Source organism: Callithrix jacchus, chromosome 10 (genome assembly GCF_049354715.1).
Source record: "Callithrix jacchus isolate 240 chromosome 10, calJac240_pri, whole genome shotgun sequence".
NCBI classification, from domain to species: Eukaryota; Metazoa; Chordata; class Mammalia; order Primates; family Cebidae; genus Callithrix; species Callithrix jacchus.
This window is the reverse complement of record NC_133511.1, coordinates 11050600-11077343: the sequence shown is the minus strand read 5'-3', so window position 1 is coordinate 11077343 and position 26744 is coordinate 11050600. Positions and strand designations below refer to the sequence as shown.

General features: G+C 46.8%; 1 protein-coding gene across 1 annotated transcript; it reads left to right on the top strand.

The window, feature by feature from the left end:
- Nucleotides 1-171: 171 nt before the first annotated feature.
- POU2AF1 (POU class 2 homeobox associating factor 1) lies at nt 172-26521 on the top strand. Its single transcript, XM_035264486.3, has 5 exons — nt 172-285; nt 20341-20471; nt 21274-21316; nt 21400-21665; nt 24454-26521. The coding sequence occupies exons 1-5, from the start codon at nt 270-272 to the stop codon at nt 24766-24768; spliced, it is 771 nt and encodes a 256-aa protein (XP_035120377.1). The 5' UTR covers nt 172-269; the 3' UTR covers nt 24769-26521.
- The last annotated feature ends 223 nt before the right edge of the window (nt 26522-26744 follow it).

The following is a 26744-nucleotide window of genomic DNA, read 5'->3' as shown; positions in this document are numbered from 1 at the left end:
GCTCCTGGTGGGGAGCACTCTGGGCCCGGGCGGCTGGGGCGCGCGCAGTGGGGTGACCCGAGGCCTGGTTGCAGAAACGTTGCACCCGTGCCTGAGGTGGGAGGACGTGATGACGCGCCCCACGCAGCGGGAACCCAGGCCTTTAAAAAGCCCAGGAAACAGCCTCAGCACAAGCGGTGGCTCCACTGGAGGAAAGCACACCCCGGTCTCACGTTCAAGAAGCCAGACTGTCGGCTTCAAAGAGAAAAGGCAACATCCTGTCACAGGCCATGCTCTGGCAAAAACGTAAGTGGTTCGGCGGTGGCTGTCAGAGCCAAGCGAGGGCCACGGGGCCGGGTGATCACAGCTCGGCCTGGAACTGGGGAGCTGCTGGTGGAGGGGATGGGACCCCCGGGCCTGGGTTCCAAGGCCGGGAGTGAGATGCGGGGGAGGTGGGCGGCATGGAGCCTGGTGGAGAAACCAGCCTGTCAGAGGTGATGCTGATTTTCCAGGCTGGAGGGGAACGAACTAGTGTTCCAAGGTGGGACGGGCCCGGGGTACCTCGCTCCTGTGCATGAATCACTGCGGTGAAGACAGGGCGGTTTGTGATTCACACAACAAAAGCCAGATGTGGGGTGGGCTTGGGGCTGGGAGGAAAAGCCATGCAGTTCTTCACAGGAGGGGCTTTATTTCCAGAAGCCGCGGCTCTTCAGCCTGCTGTGGAATCCCCTGGGCCTGTTTCCAGCCGAGTGACTTGGCTTTCTGCCAGGGCATGACTTGTTCGTGTGGATACCCGTGGAGGAGTGGAGACCTTTTTTTTTTTTCACTCGCTCCACTGTCTTGCCTTTTGCCACTCCTTTTCCCCTTCTGTGGCAAGGCCTGTCTATCCCACTGCAAAGGGAGCAGTGGGTTTATCTTTGGCCTTGATTTTTCTCCCTGGAGTTGCACGGGACAACTGTGATCTTTATTTTCCTTTATGTGGACCAAAAAGCAACTTGCCTTACTCATAACTGAAATCATACAGATTAGTTACAACATTCTTTTCATGAGGTAAACAAAGTCAACATTAGCCTCTGAGAGTCAAACCTTATTGGGGCTTAGATCTATATTTCCTCAAGCAAGAAGAATGACCAAAAATTGCTCTTTTTCTTAAAGATTCTTAGTTCATTAAAACGCCTTTTAATTAATTTAAGTACGCTCTGTGTCAAGCAAGCTTAATATAAAAGAATCTAGATTTACAGAAAAAGATAAGTTAGGGAGTGTTTCTTTTTATGGAGAGATACTCGATTAGATCCATTAAAGTTCTGAAAATATAACTTCACTGTTTAAAATGTGACACTGTCACCTTATCACCAATTTATCGTTTGGTTTATGCCTTATGTACATTCTCTGGAATTCAGCTGGTTAACAAGTAATACAGAAGAGTGATTTCAAAATTTCTCAGCTTGTGAAGCCCCACCATTATTTGATATCAGTAAGATGCATTTTTTTTTTAAAATAAAGAGAAATGAACTTTAATTTGGGTTTGAGAGTTATGAGCTCCTCCCAAGATAACTAGGAATATTCCAGAATGGTTGGCATGCAACTCCTGCCAGCAAGCGATGGAGCAGCGACAGCCTATCCTTCCCGGGACAGTGGCAGCTGACCCTGCTGTGAGTGCTCTGTGGATGAGGGCAGGTGGGCCTTCATCTCTTTGCTAGGGGCTTCTAAGCATCTGTGTGCTTTTTCGCTGAGGGCTGAATTGTTTGATGTTTGTGTGAGCCCCTGGAGGGAGTTTTGCCTTGGTGCCTACCTTCTATAAGCAAGTCACTTTCCTTTTTCTCAATCCTTAGGTTTTTCCTATGTAAAGTGGGGGTAAAAAATCATACCCATTCTGAGGATGTACCCTTAGTAAGTGAGGTGCCACTGAAGTCACATTCAGTGGCACCTCACACTCTGTCTGTGTCAGCCTCTGAGATGTGAGTTGCTTCCCTGCATATACAATCTGCCATATTTTCCCCCCTTGGTTCCGTACTCAATTTTTTCATTTCTAATTCCTTCTAAGAGATGAACAGATTTTTTTTTGAGACAGACGCTTGCTCTGTTGCTGAGACTGGAGTGCAGTGGCGTGATCTCGGCTCACTGCAACCTCTGCCTCCCAGGTTCAAGTGATTCTTTCACCTCAGCCTCCCAAGTAGCTGGAACTATAGGTGCCTGCCACCACACCCAGCTAATTTTTTTTTTGGTATTTTTAGTAGACATAGTGTTTGCTATGTTGTCTAGGCTGGTCTCGAACTCCTGGACTCAAGTGATACACCAGCTTCTGCCTCCCAAAGTGCTGGGATTACATGTATGAGTCACTGCACCCGGCCCCAGGTTTTTTTTAAAGGGGATGCTGGAGGGCATGCTTCCTGCTCACACCCTGGAGACCAGTCAGGTAGAGAAAAACTCCATTGTAAGGGAGACCACATTGTAAGCTCATCAGTGGAATAATTGGGGTGAATGTTTCCACATGTTCAGATGAACACAAATCAAAGTTACCTTGAATTGTCCTTTAAGCCTTAAAGGAAAGTAGTGTAGAGGCCCTGGGCTCTAGACCCATCCCCTTAACCCGAACCCAAGTATGTGGTATAGAGAGCACCTGGGTGACTAAACCCTGTGGGAAAATCAGTAAAAACAGGGCAGCATTGTCAGCCCACTTACAAACACCCGATGGAAGGGCAGGGTTTGAAATCAGACACCAAGAGTGCTGAAAGGGCACTTTCTTTTTTCAGAAAACATCCTCGAGGCATGAGCTGAAATGACTGTACTATGGGGTTCTGGAAAGGGTTAAGAAAACATTCACTTTGTGAAGGTTGCCTCCTCCCTACCTAGCCCATGACCCTCGTTTGTGGACTAAATGTGAACATGAGCTTTTGGTTAAGATGAGAGAATGACACGACAAAGCCCAGAACTGCTGGCACGGAGAAGTGGAAATCTTCAAGCCTCAACCAATGGATTTGAAATTTGCCTGAGGGGCCAATTGGATGCAGTCACTCCATCTGTAGATTCCTTCCCTGGGTTCTGCACTTGGTCTGCTGGTCAGGTGTAGATGTGAAGAATTACCATCCCTCCCCAGCTAGTAACAGTGTAGCGGAAACAGCAGGAGCCTTGGAGGGAGACAGGTCTGGGTTTGGAAGCTGACTGTGCTTTTTAGTTATTCCTTCTCGCACTCCGAAACATCTGGGAAGTGGGGATTCTAATGTCTGCTTCCCAAGGTTTTTGCGATAACTAAAGTAGGGAGTGTAGGTAAAATGATAGCAAGTTTCCTGATAAGTAGTGATAGTGGTGAGTTAGTACCTTCCATCCTGGAAATCTCCCGTGGGCCCATCTTGAGTGATCAGTGTTATGTTAAATTTGTAGATCCTTTCCCACACTTTGATTAGAATACTTAAAAAGCCATAGTCTAAATGTTCTTGGATGATAGGATATTGCAAAGTTTTCCAAGGGTCTAAAATAGGGGTCTGCAAACTATGGCCTCTGTGCTAAATCAGGCCTGCCACCCCACTTGTAAATAAAGTTTTATTGGAACACAGCCATGTCTATTATTTGAGTACTGTCTAGGACTGCTTTTGCTACAAGGCAGAGTCAAGTAGTTGTGACAGAGACTGTACAGCATACAAAGCCTAAAATATTTACTCTCTGGCTTCTTATAGAAAAAAATTGCCAACCTCTGGTCTGAGATGATTTGGTTGGTTCTTCAGGCATTCATTTCCTTAAGATACTCAGTATCCTGGGATTGTACAATGCCAACACCAATGGGAAATAAAACTTGCAGCCAATTCATTAAATAATTTGTACAATGCCCCAAGTTGATTTGATTGAATTTCTTCCTTATAATCAACTGAACTCCATTTGGTAGAAAGTGAACACATCGGACAGTTGCTTTTTATTGTTGTTGTTTGTATTAGGGAATGATCTATGATACTAATGAAAGGCATGCTTGACTGATTTGCTTTAGATTGGCTTATTGTCTCGGTGTCCTGTAGACCTGGCCTTGGAACAGGAAATAATTTATCAAATTATTATGTCATGGATGTGCCTTTGCTTTCAGACAACTTGAACGGAGCAGAGATTTAGCAAACAGAAAAATCAGGGCCTTAAAATTCTCCTCAACATAGAACTCTGCTCTTCAGGTTCACTCTAGGGTTCCATTAAAGAGCCAATATTTTTGGGGGGCAGTTAAAGATGAGTAAAATGTGTACTATGCATACAATTTTTGGAAGCCTATCTCCTACATAAATTTAAGCACAACCTTAACGAGAAGTAATTTCGGTTTCTGAACAACCTCTAATATTTCTATTCTATGTTACAACCTTTGCTTATTTAATAGCCAAGTGAGCACCTTTACTTCTTACCAAGTTAATTCCATCGATTCAGCAGTTCTTTTTCTGAGACGGAGTCTTGGTCTGTTGCCCAGGCTGGAGCTCAGTGGTGCAGTCTCAGCTCACTGCAACCTCTGCCTCTGAGTTCAAGCGATTCTCCTGCCTCAGCCTCTGGTGTAGCTGGGATTACAGACACAAGCCATAACACCCGGCTATTTTTTTTTGCATTTTTACTGGAGATGGTGTTTCACCATGTTAGCCAGGCTGGTCTTGAACTCCTGACCTCCAGTGATCCAACTGCCTTGGCCTCCCAAAGTGCTGAGATTATTGGAGTGAACCACCATGCCTGGCCAATTAAGCAGTTCTTGCTGTTAAGGGCAAGTAGAATCCAAAAGAGAGACATGAATTTACATGAGCCTTCTGGAGGTGAAATAAGGGACACACATCAACCAAACACACAGATTTAATTGGTAAAAGAGCAGCTGATGTTCTTGGTGAATACTTTACTTCCTGTCTCTTATATTTACTTACTAAAGAAAAATGCCAAATGTGTCCCCAAAGTTTTGAAAACTCTCTTCCAATTCACACTTGAGATTCTGTTCTTTCATGAGGAATCAAAAAAAAAAAAAAAAAAATCAAGTTTGCCTACACTCGTTGATTAAATGTGTGGACATTTAATTCATAAAGAAGCCTTGTAAATGATTGCTTTTAACTTTTCCATTACAAATTAAGTGTTTTCCCCCTTTGACATCTAAAGTAGTTGATTCTCCCACTTAATGAAGATGTCTACCAGTTTCTTATTCTGAGCCAACCAAACCAATGTTGACTAATTGATTATGGACATTAACATACTTCTCACCTTTATGAAATGCTTAGTAACATTCTAGTTTTCTCATTTTTGTAGAACTGCTTGACAAAAGTGGGCCTATGTGGGATGGGGAGGCCTTCTCTGAAACCCTCTTGTGTAATGCTGGGGACAAAGCATTGCTCTTTAAATCAGGGATTCTACTTTCCAGTCTACAGATAATTAGGTGAAGGACCTGAGGCAAGCCACCTAACCTCTTTGGGTCTCAAATGTTCCAGTGTTGAAATGGAACTTGACTTTTCCTGGCTGATGTTCCTAGAGATTGAACTTGGTTGGGGTTTTTTTCCAGCTGTAACTGAGTTTTCCCGAGTGTTTATGTAAAAAATAAATACATGTTTTAAATCACAAGTCCTTAATTTAATAGATGGGATTCTGTTTTTTTTTTTTTTTTTTTTTGAGATAGAGTTTTGCTCTTGTTATGCAGGCTGGAATGCAATAGTGCCATCTCTGCTCACCGCAACCTCCACCTCCCAGGTTCAAGTGATTCTCCTGCCTCAGCCTCCCTAGTTCTGGGATTACAGGCATGTGCCACCACGCCTGGCTAATTTTGTATTTTTAGTAGAGATGGAGTTTCTTCATGTTGATCAGACTGGTCTCTAACTCCTGACTGCAGATATCTGCCCACCTTGGCCTCCCAAAGTGCTGGCATTACAGGCATGAGCCACTGCGCCTGGGCCAGGATTCTCATATCTGCTTAGGGTAGTGTTTTTCCACCTTGGCTACACACTGGAATGCTCTGGGGAGATTTAAGAAACACAGATGCCTGGATCTCAACCTAGAGCTTCTGATTAAATTATCCTGGACGTTGGAGGGGAGTAGCAAATGCCTCCCAGGTGATTCTGATGTTCAGTTAAGGCTGAAAACTGCTCATCTGGAGGTTGAAATTGATGGCTTCTAATAAACCTTTGGGCATTACCAGGAGCAGAAGAATGCTCAATCCTTTTAACAGTGATAAATAAACAGCTCTGGGGGATGGAGAACTTATTTGGTGCCATGCAGTATCCAAAATGTTCTGTTGGATAAGTTTGGATTACAGCTGATTGCTGGTGAAGAGACCTGAAATAACAGAGATTTAAGTAAGACAGTGGTGTCCTTTCTGTCACATAAAAGAAATCCACAGTAGGCAGGTCAGAATCGTATGAAGTCTCACAGTGCCAACATCATCCCAGGGCCTTTCCGTCTTTCTGATCTGTCCCTGGCATGTGGCTCCTGTCCTCAAGGTTCTTTCACAGTTGCCACCGTAACTTCAGCCATCACATCTGTGATCATCACGTCTTTGGACAAGGAAGAAGAAGAAAAAGGAACGATGAAAGATTATGACTCCCGATCGCTGCCTCTTCTCCCTCCCCAGCACACAACTTCTGCTGAGATCTGATGGTCATTTCTAACTACAAGGGAGAACAGCATAATTGTTTAGCTGGGCACATTGCCACTCTCCATAATGCAGAGGTCGTTAGAAAGAAAGAGAAGGCAGATATTCAGTGTCATAACTTCCAGTCTTCGCTATGCTTTGAGTGCATTGTCTCATTTAATCCTCATAAAAGCTCCACGAAGTAGATTCTGTTATAAGGTCCATTTTATAGATGAGGAAACTGAACCATGAAGATTAAGTTAGTAACTCTCCTAAGCAGCAAAATTCATCTGAACAGACTTCAAGTGTTGGCCTGCTAAGCTGTCCTGTTTCCCTGCCACAGTGCCTGTCTCTGTCACAGTGCTTAGGGGGTGCTCTTAGTAAAAGCACAGCCCTTCCATGTCAGATAAGAGACTGATGGCAGAATGAAGTCTGCAGATGGTAGTTCTTACCATGAGAACCCATTTTTGACTGTTTAACATCTACTTCAGCTTACTTATTGAAGAAAGCAAGGTCTCTGCTTGCTGCTGTGCCTCCTTTGTGGGGCACTTTGAAGACATTTTAGCTACAATAAAAGGCTCAGAGAAGGACCTAGAGCTTGCCCCCAAATAACCCAGCCCTACTGTTTATTGGGCATTTTTAGTGGAGAGCCTGGTGTGGCAGGCAGCCTTTGCTGGGAGCCAAGGCTTCTGCCTCCTTGGCACTTCTTTATTTCTCTCTCTCTCTGTGTGTGTGTGTGTGTGTTTGGGTGGGGTGTGGAGAGTAAAATGTAGAGAGTAGGTTTTAACTTTGAGTTAGAGCATGACAGTTCTGCTCTTTCTTTGCCTTTAGTAGTTAAAGCTTAGCTTCTGGGGCAGGAGAATCTGAGTCCTAGGTTTATGCCTTACTGGTTGTGTGATGCTGACAAGTCCTTTTGCCTCCTTCTGCTGCCATTTCTTTATAGGTACATACCACGGGTGTGGCTCCTACTTTACGGGATTGTGGTGGGGGTTTTCTGCTGTGCTTGGCATTAAGTAAACACTTGATAAATATTAGTTGCCATTATTATTTTCCCATTCTGTCACACTCTACCTCTGAAGACAAAGGTTATGCAGGCTAATTTTAGATTACAATTTGTGTGTCCTCTGAGTTCTGCATTTCTTGCGAAATGGCAGGGTGCATATCTCCAGTCTTGTAACTTGTGGTGGCTTAGCGATTGGGGTTACTTCTGATGATTAATCTGACTATTCTATGATCAAACTTGGAACTCGGGTCACAATTTTCCTGCTGACCTTGTAATGTAGGCTGGCAGTAAGGCTTGTATTGACTGGAAAACTTGGGTTTGTTTTTTTAATTCACAAGATTGGACTGAGTGTTTATAATCTAGTTGTGAGCAGAATGACACTTGAAATATGCAAGAAATAGATACCGAAAACTGAAACAATGATGAGTGCCCTCCTTTTCTTAGTAATAGTTTCATTAGTACCACTTTCTGGGAAGAGCTGGTCACCAGAAAATTATAAACCAGAATAATTCTCAGACCAGGTGCTGGGACAAAAAAGAATTTGACCAATCTTAAACTGAATTACTTTTTAATCCACTAGAAAGAGCCACATATTTCACTGGAAGAGAACAAGCATATAGGACATTGTTAAAACTTTCCAGGACTAGGAAATACTGAGGTGACAGAAAAGAAGGGAGAGGAGAGAAGCAAGAGAGTTGACAATAGGAGCACATCTTAATGTTGGATGAAAGCCACATCAGTTCAGGAAGGAAAGGAATAAGGAAAATCAACAATCTATTCATCATCCATGCAGGCATCCATCCAATCATGGAATTATTTCCAGCTAGAGAAACTAACCAATGAAATGAATTATCTTCAGCAGAAGCTGGGCACCATGGAATCAGGGAAGGTGTCATGGAACACATACATTGGGTTTGAACCCTGAAATAGTTGGTAATCAGACTTCTTGCTTAGGTCCGGGGGTGTGCAGATGCATCTTAGGACAAAAAATATTAGCACTGGGAAGAAAACCTAAGGATATGTAGGCTGATATCTACAACATTTTTGTTAGAAACTCCCTTATTCAAACCGAATCTACTGTAGAACTTCAGTATAAGAATATAAATGGCACAGTTTTTGGAGGATATCTGGAGCTCTAATTGCTTATGTTCCCCCACATTTTCCTGCCATTCTTACTCTGTTGGAACCTGCAGGCACCGTAAGTATATTCCAGGGTTCTTCAGATCACAGCTGGATCTCCTGACCTGGCCAATCTACTCCTTTTTTAAGCAAGATCCCTGCTAGCTGGTCACAGAGAGTGGCAGTGAGTGGCCGTGCAACATGTTGCATTGGTCTTCATTAAGCTTTGAAGTTGTGAAGACTATGTTTTCAGTCTTTGTGGGTCTCTTGTGAATAAGGAGGGGGTAAATTCCTAAAAAATTGACCAAGTGACTTCTTGGTTTTTAAGCACTTCCTTACTTTCTAGCACTAGGAGATGCTCCACGTCCATCTCTGTATTTCCTGCCCTGTACTAAAATCAGCCATTTCTCCGAGGGGCCCTGGCTCCTTTATCATGGAGAGGGAGCTGAACTTCAGCAGTTAAAAGGCCGGAGAGAGCCCGCGGGTCTCGAACCACGCAGAGTGGTTATGTTTCCACCATAGGAAGCATTGTCGAAGTAACCGCTGAGCTAAAGCCGGCCCGACCAAGTGACTTCTTTCTCAGGCCTGATACTAACAACCACTCCCATTTTCCAATGTCCTCCATAAAGGAATCCCTTGCATCATAAAGGCCACTGATTAGCAAAGCTGAGAATTATCCAGAAAGCTCCTCTTGACTGGCAGTGATGTCTCTCATGAATCCATGGTTAGGGCTACTTTCACTCACATAGGCTGCACCCCAGGCCACCATGAGCGTTGGGACTTGGGCAGTTGGGTCTGACCCCAAATATAAAACTAATGCTGGGGTCTGAAGAGCCCATCCTCCAAGAAAGTGGTCCCTACAACACGATGGTCTTAGGAAAAGTTAATTATTTTCAATAAAGCTCTCTCTGGTCTTGAAAAGCCTAAGTTAGATGTTGCTTAAATCAAGGGACAAACAACTGGATATCCAGCTACCTCCTTCAGCTGCCTAACCACAGGTTATTCCCGTCCTAGCTCAAATGGGCAATTCTGCATTCACACCTTGATCTAATAAGGGTAGCTACATCCGTTTCCTCTGCTTCATCACTCACTGTGGTATTGCCTTGCTATAGAATTGGGGTGGTCACTGGGGTAGGTGGACTCTTCTCATTCACCTGATCTGGGACAGTAGGTCTGGAGCTCTGTTTAGGTACTTTCTCTCTCCTTCTGATGTCCCACTCTCAGTAAAGCTGAGGCAATGCCAAATATGTAATCCAGGAACCTGCCTTGCTCTACAAGGTGATAAAACTCCCACCTATGGTCACTAAAGAGCCCTCCCTTGCCCATTGCCACGTTTCTATTCCATATGCAATATGTGCTCCTAGGTTTCTATTCCACTCAGTGTAGTATCTACAACACAGCCTCAGCCATGGCTGTGCTCCTGGCCTTTAGGAGACAAGTATAGGTTCCTTAAGGGGCTGCATCTGAGGTCAGGACAAGGGGCTGCCATCATACTCTGTCTGCAACCTAATTGCTGCCATTCAAAAATATCCAAGGTTTTCATTTCTAGAGTAATCCTTTAAAAACTCAAATCTGCTGCAAACCTGACCCTTTGGTGACTTCTGAAGAAAGAAGTCTTTGGCTCAGCTCGTGGTATCTTTATAAAAGGCCATTCCTGGGGGTTGGTGTCTCCGTCTAGGATTGCTATATGAAAGCGAGGTCTTTGACCAGTCTCTCTGTGGCATCATTGACTTCCCTGTCTCTTAAGTGGGGCTGTCTTGATGCTTGTGGATTCCAGGTACCCGAGTGATAAATTCCAAGAGCATAATGAAGGCAGGCAGAGACAGGCCTTGCAGGCAGCAGAAGGCCCTGGGTGTGCTGAAGACAGAGGCATTCAGTGTCAGGATGTAGTTGAATGGGGGCAGGTTAGGGTCGCTGTACCAAGGCTACTTCCAATGACAGGTGGGCCATGGATGGTTGGCTGGGATCAAAGGAGAAACGGCTATTTGCTGGGAACCCATCATGCACCAGGTTTCTTGTGTTACTCTCATACAGTTCTCATGATAACCCTTTGAGATGGATATTATTATTTTCATTTTGCAGATGGGAAACTGCGACACACACTAGTTAAGTGACTCAAGAGTCACACAGGTGATAAGCAACACAGCCGGCTTTCTAAACTAGGTCTAGTCCCAAAGTATACCACACTGCTTCTCAATGACAAGGATTTTAGTGTTGCGCTGGATCCTTCTTCCCCTCCCAGACGAACAGGGCCCATGCATAGATGGAGCAGGTTATGACTTCATCAAGGGTAGTTCTAGCCTGGCGCAAAAGCCTCTGAAAATTTGATTCTTAGCAAGTCATGCTTGGGCCTCAGTATGGAAACTCTGAAAACTGCTGATTTCCACCCTAGAATCTGAGTTCCCTGGACTCCTCTTTATTTGGTAGACCAATCAGCCAAGATAGGATAGGACCAGCTAGTGACAGACCCTTAGGATTCATTCAGGACCTGCCACTTAGAAGGTGTGGGACAAAGGCCTGCTCATGGTGTGGCCTCAGCCTCTGGCCCTAGTACAGCTCCTCTGCATTGGAGACAGAACAGTCATGTCACTTGCACTCTCCTCTATACAGTCTCTGTAGACTGGGAAACCCGGTTTGCTGCTTGTTCAAGCCTTGCTAAACCGGGTAGAGGTGGAAACCATCCACACAAGCCAGAACCACTTCATTTCTGAGGCAGGTGCAGCTCTGTCATGGTTTGCAATTATAAATTTGCTTGTGCAATTATTTGATTAAAGTTTGTGTACCCCACTAGACTAGACTGTAAGCTCCAAGAGAGCAGGAACCTCATCTGTTCTCGGCAAGTACTTGTTCAATTAATGCTCTGCCAGGGGTCTCCTGGTCTTGTCCCCTACCCTGGGACACCATGTAGCTGAGATGGGAACGCTTTCTGCTCCGCTGACTCCAGTTTCTGTAAGAAGCGGGCAGATGCAGCTGGTTTCTCAGGTGGACCTGTCCGCTGTCATTTCAGTCGAAAAACACCAAAAATAAAACCTTGCGGGGAATTGTTTGGGTCTCTCAGTTCTCGTCACTCCTCATGTGAGAAGGCTGCTGACAAGGTTCTCGTGGACTGATCTCTCCTCTCTCAACTGGGTAACGCCATTTCTTGGGGAAATTGGCAATTGAGGGAAACTGGATCAGGGTGGTCCAAGCCCAGACTTTAACTGGAGCAAGGAAGGTTAGGACCAGGCCAAGAATCATTTGATGATTAACCTTTAGTGTCACTCAGAGAAATAAACAGGACTTGCCCGGGAAGGGAGGAGGCAGGCAGTGAGGCCGAAGTGGACTGTGCTTGGAATCACGGGTCCTGTGCTTGGTTGAGGACACTGTTACTTACAAGCGGAGTCCTTGGTCAAGTCAGTGAACATCTCTGAGCATCACTTTCATACTCAGTAAGGGAAGGGAGGGGAAGAGGAATTCATTGTAGTGAGGATCCACCTGTAATCGTTAGTGTCAAAGTCTCTACGGAGCATCATGCAGATGGGAGTATGGTGATCTCAGAGTTCTGGAGAGTTAAGAATGTTACCGGGAAACAACACATGGACCTTTGCCACCATTCATTCAACAGACCTGAGTCTAGATAAAAAGAGGCTTAACGTTGAAGCTGTCCCTGGGAGAAGAGAATGGGTACAAACAGCCTTTTGGGCTTGATCTGTTGTGCAGGAGGCTCCAAAGGAGGGAGGTGTGGTGTGGAAGGTGCGGAGAGCACTGGGGAGAGGAAGCCTGGGCAGTCGTGCCTGTGAGGGAAGGGTTGGAGGGCTGCTGCCATGCCGAAACCTCTCGCACTCAAGGCCTTCTGCTGCCTCGGGGGCGGACATCCAGAACCTTAGGGATAATCTAGGTAATCCTGAGGCCTCAGGGTGTAAGTGCTCAGGTCTGAGCTTGGTGGATAAGGGTGGTCTGTGGGTCAGTGAGCTCTTTACTTCAGAGGAATCCCTGTGTGATTGCCCTGGGCATCCATTCCCTGCTGGCTATGGCCTTCGTTAAACAGGAATCACTTGGCTCCTAGACCACTTGGGTCTGGGGCTCTATGGCTCTAAGACTGAACAATCCTCTGTCGTCACCCCCAGCATACCTTAAGAGTGTCCCCTGGCTCCCGTTGTCAGGGCTGTTCTCTCTAGGTCCTTGTGGCTTGCCTAGATCTGAGGAAAATCTCAGTACTGTGGCCCCTGCTTCAGCCTTTCCCAGGGGACCTGCCTATGGTTGGTGAGTGAGCTCTGCAGGGCTACTGGGAAGGAATACTCTTTTAGAATGGGACCACAGGGAGGGCAAATGTCACTCTGTTCCTTTCCTTTCTTCACCCAGACCAGAGAATCTGAGGTTAGCCACCATCTTTGTGATCTGATAGAGACACCCCAGCCTATCAAGCAGGATATTACAACTTACTCCTCAGCTATCCAGCAGTCTTGCAGGCAACATCAAATTGAATTTCAGTCGTGGTTCCCCTTTCTCTCATGTCTTCCCATCATCTTTAAAGCTCCCTTTCGCCCCTGCTGTCTTTTTCTCCTCTGTCCGGGGTATCATCCAGATTGTAGGATATATGAGTGATGTGTTTATATTTCCTGGCTACAGGATCCTCTCAGTTTAAATGTCAGGGAACAGAAAGTCTACGTTTACATGCATATGGGATTTCTTTGTGGGCCTACATTAAAAAAAAAGGTAAAACTACAGTATGGTGTAAATGGGCAGGAAACCTTTTGTAGCGTGTCAAGTCCAACCTTTGGCCAAAACCCAACTTCTTTCTTCCTGTTTGGAAAAAAACCAGCCATTGTCCATGAGTGGAAAGAACAAATTTGAAAACTCTGACTCAGACTGTCACTGTAAGAAAAGCACCCACATTAGTGTTTCAGTTAAGCATGTGAATAATGCTCCAGCCAACTGGCGTTAACATTCTCTAGAAGTCCTTGGGCCACAAGCACAAACAAAATTCTTTATGTGAATTTTTTTTTTTTGAGATGGAGATTTTTTTTTTTTTTTTTTTTTTTTTGTGAGATGGAGATTTGCTCCTGTTGCCCAGGCTGGAGTGCAATGGTGCGATCTTGGCTCACTGCAACCTCTGCCTCCTGGGTTCAAGTGATTCTCCTGCCTCAGTCTCCTGAATAGCTGGGATTACAGGTGCCTGCCACCATGCCCAGCTAATTCTTGTATGAAAATATAAAGAATTCATTATAGGAAAGCGACAGGTGCCCCCAACTTTTGTGACTTGATTTTCAGTTAGAAGCCAGGGCAAGATTGTTGGTTTTGCTACAAATAAAGAGAAAATTGTATTTCTTCTCACTGGGTCTTAAAGAAAACCCTAAAGAGTCAGAAGCAAAAGATATTTATAGTGGTTACTTAGAGTGATCAACAGTATGTCACCATTAACAATGTGTCATATGTCCTTCTGGGCTACGAGCTTTTATCTTTCAAAATGGCCTTGTGTGGCTTATAAGGTTTACTTGTTTTTTAGGTAAGTTCCCCCAAAATTAACCAAGCGACTTCTTTCCCAGGCTTCATACTGACAACCACTCCCCTTCTCCAATGTCCTCCATAAAGGAATCCCTTGCATCATAAAGGCCACTGATTAGCAAAGCTGAGAATTATCCAGAAAGCTCCTCTTGACTGACAGTGATGTCTCTCATGAACCCATTGTTAGGGCTACTCTCACTCACATAGGCTGCACCCCAGGCCACCATGAGTGTCGGGACTTGGGCAGTTGGGTCTGACCCCAAATATAAAACTAATGCTGGGGTCTGAAGAGTCTGTCCTCCAAGGAGGTGGTCCTTACATGATGGTTGCAGGAAAAGTTAATTTTTTTCACAAGGCTCTCTTTGGTCTTGAAAAGCCAAAATTAGATGTTGCTTAAATCAAGGGACAAACAACCAGATATTCAGTTGCCTAACCACAGGTTATCCCTATGTTATTGTATCCTAGATCCATTGGGCAATTTCAGATTCAAGCCTTGATCTAACAAGGAAAGATACATCCCTCTCCTCTGCTCTATCCCTCACTGCGGTGCTGCCTTGCCAATTCAACATTCAACCAGTCAGTTGTGAATGGAGAGTGCTCTCAGTGGGTGAGACGGTTGGACAGAAATGCATGTTTACCCTGCAGCCCACCTAGCCATTAGAGCAACCCTCTTACTTGTTGTCCACCCTGGCGCCTGGCCCTGGCAGCCCATGGGACTTCACAAGAGAAAAATGGCTGGGAGAAGGGTCTCCTCTCAAGGGTGACTTGGAGGCTGTTTTACTGAATGAATGCCTTCTGACATGCGCTATCTTCACAGAAGAGAAGATACCAGTGACCAGGCCCTAGGTGTTTGCTCTGCTCAGAGCCGTCAGGACGGGCTTACTTACCTCCTTACCTGAGTAGCTCCTGCACTGTGGTGTGAGTGCGGTTGGCAAGGTGTCATTAAATAAACAAGTGGTGACTATTTTGCATATTTCCTGGGTGATATTTTATTATACTTTCATCAAGGAACTGGAGCGCCATGTTCATTTAAATCAGGACACTCCATATGTTCCCTAGCTTGGTGCAAAGCAGAGACAAATGTCCACATGCAGCCGGAGCATGGGCTGAGGTGACCAGCTGGCTTGAGGCTTCATGCTCTGCACCCCACAGTGGAACAGCAGCTGCAGGGCTCTTATTTTTGTGATGTGGAGCATGTCTGGGTGTGTGGTAGGGGGAACTGAAATAGTCTCTGCTGACTTTTTATACCTACAGGTTTTGTTTCGTTGCTCATTTTGGAAAAGGGAAGCTTTTATTGGGGGACAAGTTAATGGTTTCTCCGTAAATGATTTTTTTTCCCTCTCAAACTCCATTGGCCTGACTTCCAGTGGCATGGAAAGGCAATATGGTGAACCTCTCAGCCTGAAAAAGGAGATTTCCAATCAGGGCCAAGAGGCTCATGCTAAGGTGGAAAGATTTTCCTCAGTGATAGACTCTTGGATACTCATGGGAGATTTAAAAGGCTCTCAGACCACAGGATTAATGGTGAGAAAGCTTCAGGCTTTGGGGGTGTCGTGCCTGGAGCCGCAAGTTGATCGGGGGGAACTCCACTTTGGGAAATTGGGCTTCTATCTTCTCTGCTGATATCTTATTATTTCAATCTCCTGGTTTATTTTCTTTGGATTTTTAAATTATTAGTTTAGAAAATTATTTAAAAGGTTAAAAGCATTTATTTTACATATTCCAGTATAGTTGTTTTGAAGTTAATTCAGGGATACAGGAGCCCCAAGGTGAGGCAATCGTGATTTTAGACAAGCTTCTTTTCCTCTCCCAAATTTGTATCGTGGGCTCAGTTCTCATGATGGTGACGGTAGGAAGCTCAGTGTTTACTGTGAAATTAGAGATGGTTATTGTTGCTGCACATAGGTTGGTGTGAAAGGTACAAACTGCAAGTTTCAACTTGCAGTAACACTTGCCTGGTGGGCTCCTTTGGAATCGTCTTGAGGCTGCAGATTCTGATATTTCATGAGCACTTTGCAAAGCCACTAGGAAAAGCTCCCTCCCTCTTACCTGCTCAGTTGGAGTCAGTTAGAGGATTGCTCAGCAGCTGGCTGTGGACACATGGCGGGCAGTCAGGAGACCCTTGGGAGCTGTGGGAATCCTGCAACGGCAATAGGAAGAGGTGGGGACTTGGAGATAGCACCACATATGGTCTGTTGTGCCAGGGCACACCTGTTGACACTGTGCTTTCCAAGGAAGTCCAGACATTAGAGGGTGATACTCTCTGCCCATGGCACCTCCACCAAGCCCTCTTTGTTCATTGATTTAGAAACAGCAGGAGGCAGAAAGCTGTCTCTTGACAAGATCCTGAAAGTGCCCAGCTAGTCCCTTTCCAGCCAAGTGTGTGGTGTATCCACTTCCTGGGAGGAACTGGGACCAGGAGGCCTCTGAGCCCTTCCTCAGAGGTGTATATGCAAACGAGAGGGGGTGAGCCATACACCTGTCTCTGAGCTCGTCTGATATATGTTCATATGGGATTGAGCCCTTTTTGTTCCTCAGCTGAATTAAGAGGGTGACCACAGTGCTCAGACCCCCAAATAGCCCCTTTCCCAAATTTCTCTTAAGTGCACAATGCTCAGATTGTACTTCATGCCTAAGGAATAGCTGGGAACCCAGCTGGAGACAAGTGTGAATTGCAGGATATGGCTGTGAACAAAACTGATGTGTGCAACGGCATGGATGGAACTGGAGGACAGTCTGTTAAGGGAATAAGCCAGGCACAGAAAGACACATTTCTCAAGCTCTCACTCATTTGTGGAAACTAAAAAGGCACACACTGCTGGTAGAATTATGGCTACCAGAAGCTGGGAAGGGCAGCAGGGGGAGGGAGTGGGGACAATTAATGAGTATAAAAATATAGTGAGAGAGAATGAATGAGATCTAGTATGTGATAGCGACACAGGGTGAGTCTAGTCAACAATAATTTATGGTACACTGAAAAATAACTAAAAAAGTATAATTGAATCGTTTGTGACATGAAGAAGTGATAAATGCTTGAGGGGATGGGTACTCCATTTACCCTAATTTGATGATTATGCATTGTATGCCCGTATCCAAATAGCTCCTGTACCCCATAAATATATACACGGCCTATGTACTCATAAAAATTAAAAATGCCGACACGCCCATGGGGTAACCCTGAGAAAGAGTGAGCAGAGTCTGGGAGGGCAGGTGCCCTGCTCGCTGACATGTCAGGTCGTACCTGGGGTCTGTGGTCATCGCTGGGCACTACCCAGCAGTAGGGAAAGTGGCAGATGGAACTTGTGCAAGAGTGACTCACCCAGAAGGATGGCAGGGGGACCGAAACCATGTCATTAAGAGATAAGTCCCTTCAGACCTAGGGGGGCACCTAGTGTCTCTCGGATGTGGAAAAGGAATATTACTACTAACACACATGATAATAAGAGCTCACATGTATTAAATGCTCTGTGCCAAACTCTAGTCCGAGCGCTTCACATGTAATCCTTAAATTACCCTGCAACATACATACCATTATGATCCTCACTTTACAGATGAGACAGCTGTAAATGGATAAGAATCATGAGTTTCTTTAGAAGGTAACAGAGGGAAATACAACGTGTGTTACCATAAGGCAGCTTCAGTAAGAAGAAGTATGATATCCCCCTGAAAGGAAGGCGGAAATGGCCTGAGGGAAGAGAAGAAAGACGATGTGCATTGAGCATCTACCCTATGCCAGATGTGGCCTTTGGAGCTCCCCATGTATTATTTCAGTTAATCCTCACAACCACTGTGTGAGAGAAGAATTATTGTTCCCATTTTACAAATGTGGAAATTGAAGCCCAGAGACATTAAATAAATCTAAGAACTTTCTACCAGTAAGTGACAGCCCAGATTTGAATACAGGTATGTGTGTTCTCAAGTCCACTGTCATTGGTGTTCAGAACTAAGGTGAAGGTGCACAGATGGCCCTGAGGCACAGACACCAGGCTGATTCCCCCTGCTAGACACTCCTATGGCAGAATTTCACAAGTTGTGAGGTTCATCTGCTGCTGGTAACTTCTGTTGCTTGTCTTCCCCGTTAGACTGCAAGATCCACGTGGGCAGGGGCTGCATGGGTCCTGCTCAGTGCTGTACTCCTGGGCACTAGAAATATTTGAAAGAATGAATGAAGACCAGCAGATCTCCTGTTCAGACGGGGGAAGTTAAAATAAGCATAATGACTCTCCTGTTGGGATGTTGTAGGGAGATTCTTATGTTAAATTAGGAATGAATTATCCGTGGTTGTAGTCCCAATGTTTTCAGAATTACCTGAGGAATTTTTATACATACAGATTCCTAGGCCCATATCAGTCCCCTAGAATCACACTGTCCCAAGCAGGACCTGTACCTGTATATTGTATCACTTCCTGGTTGATTTGCTACCTGGCCAGCTGAGGGACCTTGGAGATTGGGTCTGAAGTCCACTTGAGATACTGGGATTCCTCACCACACATCATCTGCCCGTGGGGCTCACTTTCCGCTTCCTGTTGCCTCTGCCCAAGCTTCTCTCTGCCTTGTGGGCTTCAAGTCCAGGCCTTGCTCATGGCTAAAACCTGGAGGGAGTTCTGGTGCCGAATCAGGCATGGGACCTTATCAGCTGGATGTTTACTGAGCAAAGTTCAACCAGGTTAGCGCTGCAGATCCGGTTTTAACAGATACCCAGGCTTCCAGGACTTTGATTCAGAGCCCACATCCCTGGGGCCCTTATCAGTGGACGATAATGGGCTCCCTGTGGAAGTCCTAAGGGCTAGGGTTTCTTGGTTGACCCAGGCCTGCTCTCCGCCCGTAGGCCACAGGCCTTCTGGGTGGGCAGCTTGTCAATTCCCAGCCATGGCTGCTTTCCAATTGCTCTCCCAGGCCAGGAGGGCCCCTATGCACTGACTCTTATTTGGGTCAATGCTTTGGTTTCTTTGCTTTGATGACAAGAGGGGAAGGAAACCTTTTCTCAGCAGCAGGTGGATGCTCTCTGGCCCCAGGGCACATGGATCACCCTTGGGTATTTGCTCCATGCCCTGGAAGTCATTGAGAACCTGGGAGCCACTTGCCTCCATTCTAAAGGTGTAGGAGAGGTGAAGGGAAGACAAATGGCAGCATAGCTTAAAGAATCACCCAATCGATTAATCAGCTGACCTTAAGACAGATAAGTATCAACTGAGCTTAAGACAGATGGGTATGCTACTGGGAACACATAGAGAAATAAGGTACAAGAACTCACCTTCGGAAGTTTATAATCTAGTTGTGGGCATAAGACACATCAGAAAGAATAACTATTACATAACAGACTGAGTTGTTTTGAATGCCTACCGGGTACCTGAGTTTATTTGAAGCACATACTGTTCTACCCATCTGCCACATCAGGTGACTTCTCTCAACATTCCTTTGATAAAGAAACTGAGGATTAAGAGGCACAGAGAGGTTTGGTAACTTGCCCAGGATCACACAGCAAGGTGGTGGCAGGGGCAGGATTTGAGGCCTGCGCCATCTGGCTCAGAGTCCCTGCTCTTATGGCTGTCCTCTACTGCCACCTATGATGAGTACTAATCAGATCTGGAAAAGTTTGAGAGGCTGTAGGATGTGGAAATTCCTCAGGCTGCAGGGGTCAGGCAGGAGTGTTGCACTTGTCTTGGGTCAGCAAGAACCAACAGGTTGAAAGAAGTGAGAGAGAATTCTGACCACAGAAAACCTCAACCACAGATGAGGAGGTAAGACATGCAGGGAACACGTAGAGAAATATAGACAGACCTTCTGGTTGGAGTCAGGGATTGTGTAGTAGGGAGTGTGCAGAGTGGTGAGGACAATGGATTCGGATCTCATTCTGAAGGCGTATCCAGCCATCACCACCTACACTTGAGAGATCTGTGTTTCCATTTAGCAGGAAGTCTGTGCACTACCAAATGGAAACTGTGGGTCCGCTGCACCCAGACAACTAAGTTGTAGGATAAGGAGCTGGGCCTTAGTTGTCTGGGTGCAGGGGACCCACAGAAGGTTTGGAAGCAGGAGGAGTGACAATCCTGGAGAAGTATTCTAGCACGTGCCACGTGGTTTTCTGTGTTCAAGCATGAATTAGGGAGCAGGCAGATTCATGAGCAAATGAGCACTTTGGGGTTGGGGCTCGTCTGAGAAGGACCACGGGCTCCAGGGACATTGCTTTTCACAGCCACAGCTCCGGAACAAGCCCCGGCCCCGGCCCGGCCATACCAGGGCGTCCGCGTGAAGGAGCCAGTGAAGGAACTGCTGAGGAGGAAGCGAGGCCACGCCAGCAGCGGGGCAGCACCTGCACCTACGGCGGTGAGTGTGCGTGTGTGTGTGAGTGTGTGTGCAAGAGTATGTGTGTAGAGTGTGTGAATGTGGGAGAGTATGTGTGAGTGTGTGAGAATGTGTATTTGTGTGTGAGAATTGTGCACATGGGTGTCAGTGTGTGTATGTGTATGTATGTGAGTGTGTATGTGTATGCGTGTATGAGATTGTGTGTGTGTGAATGTGTGTATATGTCTGTGTGTGTCTATGTGTGTGTACGTGTGTGTGTGTATATGTGTGTGAGTGTGTGTATATATGAGTGTGTGTGTGTGAGTGAGAGATTGTGTGTGTGTGTGTGTGCGTGCGTGCGCGTGCAGGTGAACGGGTTGGGAGGTGACCAAAGGGATTAGGCAGGAAGGAATGTAGGTCCTCACTGCGTGGGATAGTCACTGGGGGCGGAAGGCAGCAGGCTGCATGGTGGAGGCTACCACAAATAGAGCGAGGGTGGAGTAACCGGGATGAGGGATCGGGGCTGGCTAAGTTGGCCCACTGAACACAGCTACTCTCAAGGTCTGAGTGAGCAAATGACCCACATGCCCTGGTGTGAGTTGGGGGCTCTCCCTAAGAAGAGGAAGATGCCATCTCCCTGAATGCACAGACTTCCTGCTAAATGGAAACACAAATTCCTCAAGTGTAGGTGGTGATGGTTGGGGTACCGGGTGGGGTGTTTTGTTCTAACCAGAGAGATTCCTACCTTCTACTCTCCTGCCTGAGGCCCTCTGGGCAAGTCCCCTGCACACAGTGAGTTGGGGATGGCCGAACACTGACCCTGGTCTTTTCCTCTCCCCTCTAGGTGGTGCTGCCCCATCAGCCCCTGGCGACCTACACCACAGTGGGTAAGAGTGCCCCGTAGCCGTGGTCTCTTCAGGCCTCTCATCTGGGTGGCATCTGCAGTTCTATAATGTCCTTCTTCCCACAGGTCCTTCCTGCCTGGACATGGAGGTCTCTGCATCTACGGTGGCGGAGGAGGGTGCCCTGTGTGCTGGCTGGCTCTCCCAGCCCACCCCGGCCACCCTCCAGCCCCTGTCCCCATGGACACCTTACACCGAGTATGTGCCCCATGAAGCTGTCAGCTGTCCCTACTCAGCTGACATGTATGTGCAGCCCGTGTGCCCCAGCTACACGGTGGTGGGGCCCTCCTCAGTGCTGACCTATGCCTCTCCGCCACTCATCACCAATGTCACGGTATGTCACACAAAGGTAGAACTGCACCTGTCCATGCTGAGTGCACCTTTTAGAATCAGAACTGACTTCCTGACCCTGATCTTCCTTGCTATTGATTCTTAGGATAATCAGGTCATCAAAGCTCGCCTTGTCCTCCATGGAGGCCTGCCCTGATTGTCATTTCCTGAAATACCTTCCACAAAGATGTCTTGTAGCCTCTCTTGTCATACTTTCTGCCCCTCAGGACTGGGAAGGTCTTCTCTGATTCTCTGTTCTAAATCTCCCCAGCTTCCCTGAAAGCAGTGAGGCCTGCTTCCAAGTTGAGGTTTTTAGGGAATAGGGTACCAGGTGAGATCTAATTGGGGATTTGTGTTGGAACCAGCCTTTCATTTCTATTCAGATAACTTAAGGAGCGATTGTTCACTTAATAATGGGATTTAACAGAAGATTTCTAGGCTGAGCCACAGGTGATATTTTCGATGGCATCAGACTCACATGTAAAGTTCGGTCTCTATTGTCAGATTGCCCGTGTTCAAATCCCTGCCCCTTCACTTACTAGCTATGTGACTTTGGGCTTAGTGACTTAAACTCTCTGAGCCTCAGTGTCCTCATCTATAAAATGGGAATACCAAGAAAAGGGTTGTTGTCAGGATCAAGTGGGAGGGCTTAGCACATCACTGTATCAAAATCTACTAATATTAACCAAGGGCCCGATGGGGAAGGAAGGGCCTCTTCTTCCCCCAGGAATGAAGGAAAGAAGAGAAATAGATTTATGTTAATAATGCCTGTTTGATTAAAGGAATGGGAGTGTTGCAAGTGTTCAAGGGCAAAAAGACCTGTGGTTACAGCTGTATCCAGCTCCAGTTCAGGGAAACCATGGGAAGTAGAGCTGGGCCTTGAGCAGTCCCGGAGCCCACCTTCGATGGTGGAGCTTGCTTTGGTCCACCCTGTCTCCTCCATTTCCCTCCAGGGTCCAGTGTAATCCTGATGCACCTGTCCTTCCTCCAAACACCTTTTATGCAAGGCCTGCAGGAGCCCTTCCATCCCAGGCCCAGCTGGCTATCCAGCAAACCAATTTTGGAGCCTGGATGATGATAGATAAGAAGGAGTTAATCCAACACCTCTCCCAGGCAACTCATTTCCATGTCAGGGGGCATGGGGTGGGTCTGGGTGGGGGGTGGAGGACTCATGGTTCCCAGCCACTTTATTACCAAGGATTCCTTTCATTATTTAATCCCCTTTCATCATCCCCCCCTTCTGCTTTGAAAGGTTCTGTGTATCAAACAATGAATATTTATTAAGAAATAATTTATTTGTTTTGCCATTTTGTAAATTAACTCATCAAAGCTGGCTACAGCTACAAGTCCACACTCCTGATCAGCAGAGATAAGATCTGCTGTGGTGCTGGGAGGGTGTAATTCTATTCCTGAGCAAAGAAGCCTATAGTTGTAATGGACTTGTGCAGGTTTATGACTGGAAAATGTAGGATTTCCATTTGGGCTTTTGAAAAGTTGGAAATAATGAGGCTTTCCTGGATCCCGTCTGGTTTCAGGACAGTGGGATGGGGACCACTGGCTTCAGCCAAAGGAGATGAAGTGGGTGTGCTATGGTGGAGGGTACACCTCAGCCTGGATTTTGGGAGGCTGGAAGACCTCTGAGACCCTTTCCATCTCTATCATTCTATGCAAAACACCCTAAAACCTTGCTACTCAAACTCTGGTCCCTGGACTGGCCACATGGGTGTCCCCTGAACATGCAAAATCCCAGGGCCCCCTCCAGACTTCCTGTGGCAGAAGCTGCATTGTAACAAGATCCCCAGGAAGTTGAGAAAAGCCCTGACCTAAATCATTCTAGCAGTTTGCTCTCAAGACACAGTGATAATAGGAGGGAGATATGACCGGGGAGACAGGGATAGTAGGGGGAGATTTTGGCCTCTCTCACATGAATCCACGCAGAGAGAATCCTCTTCTATCTGCTTTCCTCAACTATGAAAGAAAACTAAGAATCCAGGCCCACCTCTTGCTGAGGTTTGTGAGGGCAGTCACTGTGCAGGGGAGAGGTATGACTCATAGAGCAGGCAAGCTGACCCTTGGAGGGTCATGGGGGGTGCCCATGAGTGGGGTAGTCATGGAGATCAGCTCGGAGACAGAGGAGGATGAGGATGTGGAAGGCACCAGGCAGCAGCAGGAAGGCAGGCCACTTTGCTGACAAAGCAGTGTTTCCCCCACCTGGGGTTGGCTGGACCTCCCCATGCTGGCCACCACTAGAGGGGTGGGAGGTGACTGAGCTGTGTTGGCTCATGGTGACCCCCAAAGCTGTTGTGTGGAGCCTGGACTGTCTTTGTGTTTGGGCAGGACAGTGGCCACCTTCCGGATACAGCTGCCAGGCTATGGCTTAATGTGTTGTATTTTCATAGATCTTAAGATGCATATTTTTTCATGCTTTAAGATCTCTGAAATATAAATGCATTTTGTATTCAATGAAACCTGGAAAATCCTCCCTAATTGGCTTAACCCACTGAGTTCATTACTATTTGTATTCTATTTCATAGATGAGAAAAATGAGCCTTCTGAGTAGGAAGTGGCCTGAGCAAGGACATATAGCTAGGGAGGGACAGGGAAGGGGCTGTGGCTGAAGTCCACATGGCTTCTCCTTTGGGGAAGACTTTGAGTAGAAGTGGAGCCCCATGAAGTGAGAAACCAGGAAAAGGCAGAGTTGAAGGGGGAGATGGAGACCCCTCTAAGGGCAAGGACAGGTGGGCTGGTCTCCCGGGGCTGCTAACCCTCTGTCCTGTGTTTCCCCGTCACAGACAAGAAGCTCCGCCACGCCCACAGTGGGCCCCCCGCTGGAGGGCCCAGAGCACCAGGCACCCCTCACCTATTTCCCGTGGCCTCAGCCCCTTTCCACGCTACCCACCTCCACCCTGCAGTACCAGCCTCCGGCCCCAGCCCTGCCCGGGCCCCAGTTTGTCCAGCTCCCCATCTCTATCCCAGAGCCAGTCCTTCAGGAGATGGAAGACCCCAGGAGAGCCGCCAGCTCACTGACCATCGACAAGCTGATTTTGGAGGAAGAGGATAGCGACGCCTACGCGCTCAACCACACTCTCTCTGTGGAAGGCTTTTAGGGGTGGCTCCCACCTGAGTCCTGTTCCCTGAAACTGGGATTTTAAAATGAGCCTGGAATTGAGCCCCAGGTTCATGCCTGTTTGGAGTAGCCATGTTATAACTACACTTTCTACCCACAGCTAGAATTGTAGACCTGTAAACCTTCCTTCCCTTCTTCCTTCCCCTCCCTCCCTCACTTCCTCCCTCTCCCCCCTCCTTCCCTTCTTCCCCTCCCTCCCTCCCTCCCTTCCTTTTCCTCCCTCTCTTCCCTTCTCCCTTTCCTTTTTCCTTTCCCTGCCTCCCTCGCTGCTTCTCTCTTTCTTATTTCTTTTTCGATTCTGTTCTATTTTGGGAGGTAATCATAGGGATTTTAGTGATAATATTTTATGTCAAATGTTGCCAAGTCTGTGGTCCAGGGGCTTTCATTTTTGTCACATTTCATTTCTTGGAAAAGGCCCCCCTTCTCCAGTGCCTGCCGACTCATCTTAGAGCCACTCACAGCCTCTGTCATTTTGAGCTGTATGCAGTGGCCGGTGGGAAGACCAGCCCGGGCAGCACCTCCTGAGAAAGGCAGCCAAGGGCCCACCCTCATGCCCGTCCTTGAGCTGTCAGTTCCCACAGTTGCTCCTTTGTTTGCTCTTCTCAGCACTGGCCAGATTTATAGTCTGGGTAGCAAAATCTCAAGGCCTGGGGTTCAGTGTAGTGAGGGGTGGGGAGTGGGTGGGAACAGGCCAGTGACAGAGAGAGGGGCAGAGGAGGGATGGGAACAGGCTGTGCCTTTTAGTTGGCGAGAGGGGTGTGGGAGGAAGCTTGAGTTTGATGTGGGGAGGAGGAAGGCTGAGGCATGACTTGGCTTCTGATTACTTGGTTATTAAGAAGAACAATAAACTGAAGGCAAGCATTGCTTGAAGAGGTGGTTTTACTGCTCTCCTTGAGGATACGTGCAAGGGAAGCTGGGCTGTGGCAAACATGGTGGAGGGTGTTTGGCCATTTCTTTCTCAACTCTAGGCCCTCTGATGGTACTGAGGAGGCCAAGACCCCGTGAAGCCTAAAGGTGATAGGTCCTTGCTTAGGTTTAGGGCTACCATGTGGGTTTCTTTTTCTTTTGAGATGGAGTCTCACTCTGTTACCCAGGCTGGAGTGCAATGGCATAATCTTGGCTCATTGCAACCTCTGCCTCCCAGGTTCAAGTGATTCTCCTGCCTCCCGAGTAGCTGGGATTACAGGTGCCCACCACCGCACCCAGCTGAGTTTTGTATTTTTAGTAGAGAGACAGGGTTTCACCATGTTGGCCGGGCTGATCTCAAACTCCTGACCTCGTGATCTGCAGGCTTCAGCCTCCCAAAGTGCTGGGATTACAGGCATGAGTCACCGTGCCCAGCCTTTTACCATGTGGGTAAAAGGCTTCAGTGTCTTCAAAGATTCCATAAGCCTCCATTCTGCAGAGCCAAGGCCTCCTCCATCCAAACACCCTCCCTCCTGCGGACTTCTAGAGCCTCAGCCAGAAGTACTGTTAGGGTTAATTTTAATTTAGTTTTATTTTTTTTGCTGAAGAAACATCAGGTTTGTAAGAGACTGAGTTGTTAGCAGAGGTACTTAGCCCCTGACGGTGAACCTCTGCCTTGGGAACCGGCACGTCCACCTGCTAATAGCACCGTTGTCACTATTAAGCAGACACTTCAGTTGGTAGAATTCACGCAGAAATCATGACCTTTTCTGGGAAATGACAGTTTCTTTGACACATTTTCTTTGCCCATTTTAAATAAAAGTTCTGGAGAAAGTTGCCTGTTTTGGATTTTTTTTCTTCTGCTTAGGGTTAATTCTGACCCAGATTTCTCTGTATCTGCCTAAAATCCTAGTACACAAATCTTGAATTGTTTTTATTCAGATTTTTTTTTTTTAGATTTAAAAGCTCAAGACAGCATTTGAAATGATACATCTTTGTTGGTAGTGATGCTGACTAGGTGGGTGGGGGGTCTCAGTCCTATTGGATTAA